This window comes from Mizuhopecten yessoensis, unplaced genomic scaffold, assembly GCF_002113885.1.
Source record: "Mizuhopecten yessoensis strain PY_sf001 unplaced genomic scaffold, ASM211388v2 scaffold10921, whole genome shotgun sequence".
Classification (NCBI taxonomy): domain Eukaryota; kingdom Metazoa; phylum Mollusca; class Bivalvia; order Pectinida; family Pectinidae; genus Mizuhopecten; species Mizuhopecten yessoensis.
Genome location: NW_018408788.1, coordinates 1,504,893 through 1,516,683, shown reverse-complemented (window position 1 = coordinate 1,516,683; position 11,791 = coordinate 1,504,893). Strand labels below are relative to the sequence as shown.

Below are 11,791 nucleotides of genomic sequence, written 5' to 3'. Positions count from 1 at the left end.
CACAGGTGAATATCATGTTAACAAGTATGTAAGTCAACCTATTGTTTAACAGTCAGCCAGGTGTAACCTATTGTTTGACAGTCAGCCAGGTGTAAAAAATACCCTGTTAGGCCAAGGCATTGTTTACATAATGCGTCCAGGGTGTGACAGAAGGTCCCCAGGGCATTTATCATGAATCATTACCACCATTTACCTGTATTTTTTTTGGGACAGTGGCCAAAATAAAGTGATATTAAGAGAAATCGACATAAAATCAGGTGATAATAAAAGAATTGAATTGCATAGATTATATAGCAGGAAAAACGGTGCATCAAAAAAACATTATAATAACCGAAAAGTGACATTAACAGACATGATATTAAGTGAAATGTACTGTAGCACAATCTTCACTATCAAACCTACATGTACATATAAAATTTGAGAAAGATCCCTCTGGTACTTCCTGAGAAATAGTGATAGCACAATCTTCACTATCAAACCTACATGCACATATAAAATTTGAGAAAGATCCCTCTGGTACTTCCTAAGAAATATAGCCATAACAAGAACTGTTTAAGGACGGACCACGGACCATGGACGCAGGGCGATTTGAATAGCCCACCATCAGATGATGGTGGGCTAAAAAATCTTTTCATCTGGCATTGAGATTTGCTATTCAAAATGGCTTTACATTAATTATGTATAATTGAATATTATTGTATGAACAAGTCTTTCATTTTACATTGAAAATGAACAATTCCTCCCATTGCCATAGCATTGAATATAAGCAAGTCTTCCCGTTGACATTTATCAAAATGTATTATTGGAATTTGTGACTGGTTGGATTCTTATGAAATTTTAAGGAATCAGATGAGAATGTCATTTTTTTCTTCCCATTGACACAGAATATTACCATTAGTCTTTCCATTGACATAGAATATTAACATTAGACTTCCCATTGACAAAGAATATTAGCATTAGTCTTCCCATTGACACAGAATATTACCATTAATCTTCCCATTGACATAGAATATGAACATTAGTCTTCCAATTGACAAACAATATTAACAAGTCTTCCCATTGACATAGAATACTAACAAGTCTTCCAATTGACATAGAATATCAGCATTAGTCTTCCAATTGACAAACAATATTAACATTAGTCTTCCCATTGGCATAGAATATTAACATTAGTCTTCCCATTGGCATAGAATATTAACATTATTGACATAGAATATTAACATTAGTCTTCCCATTGACATAGAATATTACCATCAGTCTTCCCATTGGCATAGAATATTACCATAAGTCTTCCCATTGACATAGAATATTACCATGATATAAGTCTTCCCATTAACATAGAATAATACCATAAGTCTTCCCATTGACATTGAATATTAACAAGTCTTCCCATTGACATTGAATATTAACAAGTCTTCCCATTGACATTGAATATTAACAAGTCTTCCCATTGATATTCCATAACAAGTATCCCTTGGCAAAAAGTACAACTTGAACCTCTACTGAATAGCATCAATTGACCTCTGACCTTATCCTAAAATCTGTGCAAATACATTTTCACAAAAAAAAGACCACAGGTAACCACTTGAATAATCGTTCATTCTCTTATTATTACAGCCGAAATAGCAAGACATAAAAAAGACCAAACACTTGTGATTTCAGCTTTTACCTGCTCTGCCCATGTCAGGTGACAGCAGATCTATATCTCCTCTTATGTATACGTACTCAACACATATTTAAAAAAACATTCACCCAAAAAGTAGCTGCGCACTATAGGTGAGGGCGCAAAGTGTAGGCGAACATTTAAATATAATTATGGTACCTGATTTTGGTACACAACACTTGGCCATCCCGTGAGTTATTTTCACAGAAAATTTTGAAATTGTCGGCGAAAAGTACATAACGCTACAGCCAATATTAATGTTAAGCATATTGAACAAAGGACCATAACTATGTACAGCTATATAGTCCCACATGAGACTCAATTTCAATACAAGTTAATTAATCTGCCATCCAAAGAGGTACTTACATACAACAATTAGGCGTTGATACAACAAATGAAAATAATTATCGTAACTTTTTCAGGTAGAGGTACAAACAGTCAGGTAAATAGATTTTACGAATTGTGGTTAATGAGCCAAATTTGTCAATAGACCATGATCATTGCCTTATGAAAATTAAGTGATTACGAATCATCAATTCACGCCGATACGAAACATTTCAAAGGGCGATACCTCTCACACAAATCACAAGTATAATGTGTTATACCTTTAAAGGAGCTTTTTTATAATGATAATTTCGCATGTCATTATCTTACCTGTTTCCACAGAAAGACATCGGAGTAATTTTTCCCTATTGAGCAGACAATCTGCAGCACAGACATTCCCATTCCGCTGATGACAGCCAGCCTCATTCTGATTGGCAGAAGTGTGTAAAGCATGTAGATAAAGATGACAGTGCTCCACGCGGAATCGGTGGCAGACGAAGGATCCGTGTCTAGGCACATAAGGACTACAAACTCACAAAGCAACACTAGGGTTATATAGCAAATCACAACCATCTGCTGCTGAAAAAACGTCCCCCGGTTACACACAATCTCCAGCACTACAAACGTTACAAGAGCAATCCCAAGGTTAACACCCCTTGCCGGTAATGTGGCGCCACCTATGTAGTAAGAAATTATAGACAGGACACATGTTACACAGAAAAGGGCCATTAATATTGATAAGTTCGTCTGATTTAATTTGAAGAAATATCTCTGAAACAACCATTCTAGTTGGATGTCTTTGAATCTTTTTGATTTGAAAACACTGGCGATAGTTGTGAGGTCGAGGTGCTGTTTGCTAGTTACGCTGTCGTCCCCAACGATTGGCGTCACCTTCGACAAATGTTTCACTTGTTCCTGTTGCTCCTTGTACTTCTCCCGTGCTCGATCCCAGGCTGATTTGCGTGTGCCTGAATTGGCTGTTCCTGGCCTCGAGCTGCCAGGGGAAGTCATTTTGATGTCACCATTTTTGTTTCCAACTAGGAAGACATTGCCATTTTCCTGGATATTTGAAATGGGAACTGCCATGTTTTGTGGCAGAACCTTACTGCTGCGAGGTGTTTTGGCCATGATGATAGATAAATAGATACATTTATGGCCTCATGGGTGTAGAGTCATTTTCTCCCGGCATAACATGTTTCTTCTACCCCATTCTGGAAATATACAGTCAGTAATTAATTAGTAAAACTCTCACTATTTTACAACTTGCTTGAATTGCAGTCATCCTAATCAACATTTTTAATGGTTTTCAAACGAATACTATATATGTTCCAAAAGTACGCAGAAAACTGATATATTTCACAAATGCAAAGCCCAAGTTAAAATATCAGAACACACTGCCATACTAGTGAAATATATAAGGTAGGTAATGGGAAAACCATGAAATATATATGTTAAGCAATATAGAAAAAACAAAGGGACTGGCCCCAGGTTGGTGGTTTTTTCTCCAGGTATTCCCGTCTTCCTCCACCACCAAAATCTAGGTCATTCTTAAATGACCAATAGCTGTTGAAAGGATGTATTATAAGCACAAACATAAAATATATATGCCGAACAAAATGATTACCAGCAGACAAAATACATATGTATAACCTTTAATCACTATGAGACTTTATGAGGCACAGTAGTCTATAGCTAGTGGTAGGACGCCAGGCTAGTGACCGAAGGGTTGTGGACTCGGGTCATGTCACCGCACTGTGTTGTATCCTTGAGCAAGATACTTTACTCTGCTTGTTCTAGTCTACTCAGCTGTAAATGAGTACGTGGTTGGGCAGTGCTAGAATATTGTCGAATGCTAGCTGTGAGCGCCGAAATGGCAGCACCGGCTGTATGCTCCCGAGGGAGTTGAGAAAGATATTGGCTGGTTGCAAAGGCCCTATAACCACGAATAATAATTTGTTAACCGCTTTTAGACGACCTACAAACTAGGTTCTGATAAAGCCGTATATAAGAACCTTGAATTATTATTATCATTATTGTAAAGAGAAAATGTGAGCACGCTCACAAAGATTTACCTCCAGCTGGTGCTTACAATGGTCCTGTTGCAGGAATTAAACTTTCAAGGCCCATAACTCCAAATCGTAAATGCATTTCTTATAATGCGTATCTACATATGATGTACTTTCACTTGGTAAAGTTACAAAAAAATGCAACCCACGGTTAAGGAAGAGTTGCAGGGGTTATAACAAACTTACCTATAAAATGTCAATGAACTTAGACTACCATTGAGTCAATAGAACCCTTTGAACAAACTGTCTGTCTCCCGCGATTCGTCACCTGGGTGAGGTTATATAGAAGTCACTGTATATCAGAGAGTCGTTCTGCGATAAACTTCAGTTAAAAATAACAGGTTTCACTCTAATTTACACATGCACATGTGAATGCAAAGAATTAAATTTACATCTTTAAAATTCAACTTTATCTGAGGTTAAAACATGTATGGTACAGCTAAATTTTCACCTGTACTGTACTTACATGTTTTGCCACACAAGTGAATGGAAAATCAGTATATTTGATATGCGTAAGCATGCAGACATCTAAATCTTCGCCTACCAAGAAGTGAATTTCCTTACCAACTGTTATTTTTTCATTTAGCTGGAAATACAGTTAGGGAAGAATAACTCAATAAAGTTTATATTTACCAGCAGTTTAATGGGAAGCAAGGATAGTGCAGCTAGGATTTATATTTGCCTATTTATCTTTATGAGGACATGGATATGGGTTTGCCCATGCAGCAGGGGGAATGTTGTAGATATGTTTCCATTCTTTTTGATATGTATGTAATTCAATTCCATGGATAAGATATCTAGGCCTACAGACAGATTACATACATTTTAATTACATTTATTTATCTATCGATTATTGAAGTAATATGAGCACTTCATACACTGTTTCCAATTTAAATTAAAACAGTTTAGCAAATCCCTAAAATATCTTTATGACTGATCTTCATGTTTATTATATATACAACTATAAGTAACACTAAATCAAATGCTATCAATTGCAATCAATACTTTCACCAGTGAGTGCTCCCTGAAATTATACATTCTAAATCATTTGAGATGTAACATTGCATTTAATTGGTCAATCAAAATAATTTGCGATAGTATAACCAATATGTGCTGTCTATAAACTTGTCATTTGCATATGAAGCCCAGATGGTAATTGTTAAAGACGTCAATGACCCCAAATGACCCGACATGTCATGAAATTGATCATTAGTGACATCACAAACAATAGCCTGACCCTGAAAAGTCAATGCGTAACTCCGCCTCACTTTGAATGTTCCTGTTATCACCAATCTACAGCAGAGAAACACCGCTTGTGAAGATTACGCCCAAAAACATCTTAAAATCATCATTTTGTATTGTGATTTTAGTTTTAGATGCTATGAATTAAAATGGGGACAATACTACTGTATTTTAAGATTTGTGTCCTTATATCATGATTATACTGTAGCAAATTGAGTTATATTGGGACCCTAAATATTTAAAGTTTTTGTTAGAGGTTTGGCACCCACAAACACAAGCTTAACTCATATACCCCAGAAATTTCATGATGAACTATTCCAACATTTGAATTGGGAGAGCTCATGCAAATGTGTCTTTAGGGGTAAATGTGTTAATGATATACTGGATTAAAGTTGCATGCTATATTGAAGTTAAGCTATAATCATGCAGGTTTATGATAAACATCTGGTTCCAGATCAACACCAGAAACAAGAGGCCTGGCCTAAGGATCACTCACCCGAATCAATCACCTGGTTATTTGGGAAATAAAGTTGAAATCTGCTGAGTAGTACAAGAAGATAGCACCAAGAGGGTCTAAGCCCTTTCATACTCCTTTTTTTTATCCCAATGGGCTCGAAGAATTGACTACTTCTACAATTTGGTTAAAACCTGCCCAGCAGTTCTGGAAGAGATGTCATTTAAATAAAAACTTCAATTCTGACTCCTTTTTACATGTTACTGGCCAACTCTTAGCCCCTAGGAGGGCCAGACCCTTTTATTTGTAAGCTTATATGATTATAAAAAGGATAAAAAATACATAAGAACAGAATTGGAATAGCCTATATGCCTCCAACCCTGGCAACACTAATTATTCCACCCTGCAGGTAGGGCGTAAGAATTGTACCTGCTGCCCCAAATTGCATGATCGTAAGAGGCGACTAAATTTGGGACCTTATTATCTCTTCTCACCTTTATAAATAACTTTCTTCTTCCTAATGTCTCCCTTGACAATGCCTCACTTTTGGCCATTTGTTGAGCGTTCGCCCCTGTGAGGAAGGCTTTGGGTTCTGTCCCCTGGCCGAGACATACCAAAGTCTTTAAAAATGGTAGTTTATACTCCTGCTTATATTTAACGCTCAGAAAATTAGGAGTGGGACGACTGGTTCGCCCGTTGTCAGTATAATGTGACCGGGTGGGGCGTCCTGCTGAGTATGTTTCAGTGAGGTAGCACTATAAAGTCGGCATCAGTTCCGCGCTATCACAAGGAGACAAACACGAACATATCGCAGCCTCCCAAAATACACACACATACACTACACGCATGCATCTTGCACACAGGGGAGGCCATCCTTAAATGAACTTAGCTGTTAATAGGACGTTAAACAATATCAAACAAACAAACAAACAAACACTAATTATTTAATAATGATTCTGGCCATTCTAAAATAATTAAAAAATTGTGTTAAGTTTATTTAATATTCAATTGAATGACTGTTACAGTGAAAAACAGAAAGTGGAAAGTGTCTACCCCCTGGACATCTATACAGCATACATGGTTGTAATGGAGAAAACAACAGAGTGAGGTCACACGTTTTAGGCCTACGTAGGCGATGTAACAGCTGGCTATAACCATTATCACGTCCAGTTATAGGCAGACATACAACCTATAAAAGATTACAGGTTAAAAGTGATAATTATACTATATTAGAGAATAGTACACTATATGTATGTATATTAAACATGCAGTAAACTGAGGTTCGTAATGTTTTTGTAACCATGGTAGCTAATGCGTACCTCATAATCAAGTCGAAATGAAAAAGTCAAACACATTGCAAATAATATCAGGTTATCTATTAAATATACGGTAATGATGTCCTATCACAATAGGTCAATTAGATTGCTCAATAATATAATACACAGGTAGATAATTAATGTCACAATTAATATAGAACATTCAGGTAAAGTACAACAGATATAGATTATTGATGATTGAGCTTGTATTCATGGCAGGTTGATCAATTTTCAGCATAGCTAGACTATATTACAATACATTAACAGGCTGTGAGTGAAGTTAAGGGCAGTTGGTCCTGTCACAGCAAGGACAAGATTGAGAGGGGCATGATCAGATGGGTAGAAAGGGGCAGCAGGGATATGAACAGAGTCAGGAATTCAATTGATTAACTCATTCACCCCTGTGATTTCATAATGGACTATTTCAACATTTGAATTGGAAGAGTTCAAATGTGTCTTCAGGGGTGAATAAGTTAAAGGGGTAGGGTGAAATAGAAAGGTCTGAGTAGGATCAGAATAGAGATGGGAGTGAAAGAAATTTGGGATGATCGAGTAGGACATAGGAGGGGACAAAAGTTTAACTCTGGTGATAAGTATTTAATTGTTCCTGATTGGACCCTCGTCGCCTCACTGACTTACACGAGTAACCACACTAACCAGTAACTGTTGTGCTACTGGGTCATAGGGTACTATGGTTGACCAGGTAGGTAAATTGGATTAACAGAGACAGTTTAAAGATCAGAGGTCAATGCAAGGGTAATCAAATCCTGGTCCGGCCCCTTAATTTGTATTTTTACTCTTAGAACAATTGTTTATTTTTCTATTTAAATCTTTATGATATTTTCTGAAGAATTTCACAAGGCATTGTTTATTATTTATAAATGATATATTAAATTTATGCCTGAGAGTCAACAATGAATAGTTATACAGTTCCAATTGGCAGTCAATTTGGTACAAGGATCCTTAAAGAATGAATTTGCATTAGAAACATGCTATGTTCAGTGATAATACTTACCTAAATGTATATATTTAGTGTAACAGGAAACGGAAATATATTTATTAATAAGCCTGATAACACATTTTAATCTGTCAAATTTAATATCTATGTTAAGCAATTTTCAAAAAGACCTTTGTAGATTATTGGGTAATAAATTTGAAAGATAGAATCGGGTCATTTATATATCGTAATAATCCATCACGGAGAAATTGCCATCATGGTTAGGAAAGTTATGTGATGAACATATCCAGAATTCCTGCCTCAGGAAATGTGGGTAAAATATCTTATTCTGAAAACTTTGCTTAATTATTCACTGTGAGTTATTTGCATGAGGAAGTCATTAATTAATTATGCTGTGAAAGTGTAGTAGTGTATAAAAGAGTGATATACCGCCTACATTGTATATATATATATATATATATATCTATATAAATTACCTGTTTCTCCCTTTATTTTGAATGTTTAGTGATATTCAAACTTTAGTGCTTTTGCATTTTGAATATTGCACTAAATTATGACTGCACTAATTGAAGATTCTGTATACACTTTCCTGTTGCATATGTTGTGAGTGCGCCAATTCATCAATGCCCTTAACCCTTTCACCACTGTAGACCACAATGGACTCATCCATATCAATGCATGGCAGAGTCTTTTAAAGTTACATAGGGGTGAAAGGGTTAACTGTCAAAATTATATCAAACTGCTAAATTTTGAGTCCGTTAAAATAAGCACTTTTACAATATCTGATCGCTTTAATTTATAACCTTTGCAATCATTCTGTAATTTAAGCGTCATGGGCACTTAAAATATTGGCTAAAAGGAGCTGGATGTGGGTGGACGGGTAGGTTGGGGAGGGGGGCACAAGGTGTTAGAATTTAAGGATAATAAAGGTGAGTTATGAAAGAAAAAGGTGTGCAACTTCAACCAGCTGTGTGAGACATTATAGACAATTCAGTGTGGCTGGATCGATCGAGCTTTGAAAATCTTTTTTTTTTGTTCTCCTCTTCAATCCTTTATGGGGAGTCCAGCTGTGATCTAAAGACATTAAACCTCTGCTTTATAGTTTAAAGTAACTATTAATCATTGATTGATCAGGTCTGGGAGGGGGTCTACATAAAATGTAATTTCATATTGTGGGATACATGTATACAAATAAGTCCTTAAATTTTAGTATACATCTTGTCTTCAAAATTTTACAATTGAAAGTAACAAAATGTATGAGATATGCCCCAGACAATGTGACGCACAGAAGGATGAATATTTTCACAAAAGCAGTGGGGGATTAATGTAAATCATAGGAGGACCCTTTTGTTTCACAAACATAACAAGAAACACAGGTATATTTTTGCTTAGCCTGTAATTTGCCGTTATCCAGGACCCAGGTGTATCATTAGGTTCGTTATTGACACACGGAAGTAAATAATGGAATATGGATATTTATACATTAACAAGTTAAATCAATGATTGCAAAGCTCACTGGCAGCAATCATACAGAAATGTTTACATTAAACAGTCTCAAAATATGATTTCCTAAATGTTACTAGAAAATGCATAACACATGTAAAGCTGCATCAGCATGATGTATTTAGTCAATTCCAGTGTAAAGTTAGTAAGTTAATTAAGCACTTTCATTTTTTTTAAAGGTGAAAACACATTAAAATTGGATTTTTAATAAATTTAAAAATGCAAGCTATATAGAAAGTTATTTATTATAAATCTAGTCCTTATGGTTCTGTTGAAGAAGTTTTTTAGAGGAAAAATTGACGACAAGGCACACAGCACTATTGAATAAGCTCACTATATATAGCTAGCACTAATCAAACCAGGTGCCCCGATATACTGCAGGTAGTTTCGGCTTTTAAGACCCCAAGTCTCTAGGCAATGTCTAAATTGCCATCTGGAATTTATGTCTAGTGCCAATTTACAGAATTTAATGCCTTACAATGCAAGTCCAAAGCCCTTTGTGCTACCAGATGATAAATTAACAATCTGTCACCTTTAGTTGATCATTACATGTTAAAAGCAGAAAGGTCTATTAATGACCAGTAAATGTTTAGTCCGATTGTCAAAAGAGTTATTGCAAAGTAGCTAGTAGAGTCAGCATAGTCACTACCAGATGTATCATGGTAGGTGACCCAGATGTATCATGATAGGTGACCCAGAGAAGAATCCTAGGCTTCATATTGTCCCTGCATGCAGTCAGAGCATTTTCAATAGGTCCAAGAGTACCTCTGCCCTCAGCTATTTTACAAGTTGAGTGCCCCCTAATATTGTCCCAGGGCAGGGTCTATAGCTCCTGGTATTTTTCCAGGTCAGTGGCCCCAGCTATTTTACCATGGCAGTGCCCCCTGTTATTTTACCATGGCAGTGCCCCCTGCTATTTTACCAGGGCAGTGCCCCCTGCTATTTTACCAGGGAAGTGCCCCCTGCTATTGTCCCAGGTCAATTTCTCCTGCTATTTTACCAAAGCAGTGTCTCCTAGCTGCTATTTTCTAACTGGCAATATGTTCATATCTCCTGTACATGATGTTTTGTCAACATTTAAGTCACATTTCACACCTGCATTCATAAATACCATTAACTTTAAACTTAAGTTTTACCACGGACTTAGATAACAGGGATTGGCAACACCGCTCTCGTCTAGCGTATGTATTGTCCACCTCTTGTATTTGTGCACCGAACCGTGACGACTTGTAACCCTCTCGCTGGAGCCAATTTACCTGTACTGCGCTTGCGTGTGACCTAACAGACAAGTTTCCGGTATCGATAACCATGTTGTTTACCTAGGTGATGAGAGACCGAGAATGTGACACTGATTTGACAGATCAGTACACAGTGTAACAACCATGACTAAAACAATAGAAAACGAATGCATACATGTGATGATGTCGCAAGCATATCTGTTCATGTCAAGCAGCATCAGGTAAGTATCTGATCGTATGATACATCATTGTCAAATATGACTGACTTTTTATCCCGTGAAATTTATTTAGATTTAGACTTATCGATGAAAGAATTTACTGATAATAAACGTAAAACTTAATATTTCGGAGGTGATAAAAGACGTCTTTGGATATAGGCAGCTAGCTATATTTCGAGGGCATACACAGCACGCTAGAAGCACAGGGGTTCGTTACAAATGTCTAATACACATGTACATATACTATACTGATATAGGTCACAGCACATGTATGTTTATGAAGACCGTGACCTATATCAGTATCAAAACGGTATGTGTATTTTGTAACGAAACCCCTGTGGGGGAAGTGACTTAAAGGGTTAACTTTTAACAATAACTTTGTCCTATTACCTCATTTTAAATTTAAACCATTTATAAGAAAAATACAGAAACATCAGCTGACCTTTTGCCTTTGCGTGTTATTCTCGAAATTTTGAGATAGGTCATTCAATATATGTACCTAAACAATAGAACACTTTTATAAGTTTATATTTCTAGGCAACAATCAAAGGCATTTTTCAAACCTGAATTCATCCATCTTGGCTCCACGTACATGTATATCCTTTGTCTTCATTGATATAGTTTATACAGAAATATATTCACGATTTCTGCGACATGATTTTAGTTAAACATCACAGCAAGTTACATGACAGCCCGGAGCTAATTTTAATGAATTCATTGAATTAAATGTCAATCATTAGCAAGTATATGTATATCATATACATATTTTGGTGCAACTTATTCGAAATTACTCCACATGGTGCATTTTC

At 36.3% G+C, this 11,791-nt stretch overlaps 1 protein-coding gene across 1 annotated transcript in view; it reads right to left on the bottom strand.

The window, feature by feature from the left end:
• The window catches only part of LOC110463711 (adenylate cyclase type 5-like), a 92,235-nt gene that overhangs the window by 69,717 nt on the left and 10,727 nt on the right, over positions 1 to 11,791 (bottom strand). The window contains exon 2 of the mRNA XM_021518517.1: positions 2,318 to 3,198. Coding sequence (XP_021374192.1) covers positions 2,318 to 3,115 — 798 coding nt within the window. The 5' untranslated portion in view covers positions 3,116 to 3,198. The remainder of the gene's footprint in view (positions 1 to 2,317; positions 3,199 to 11,791) is intronic.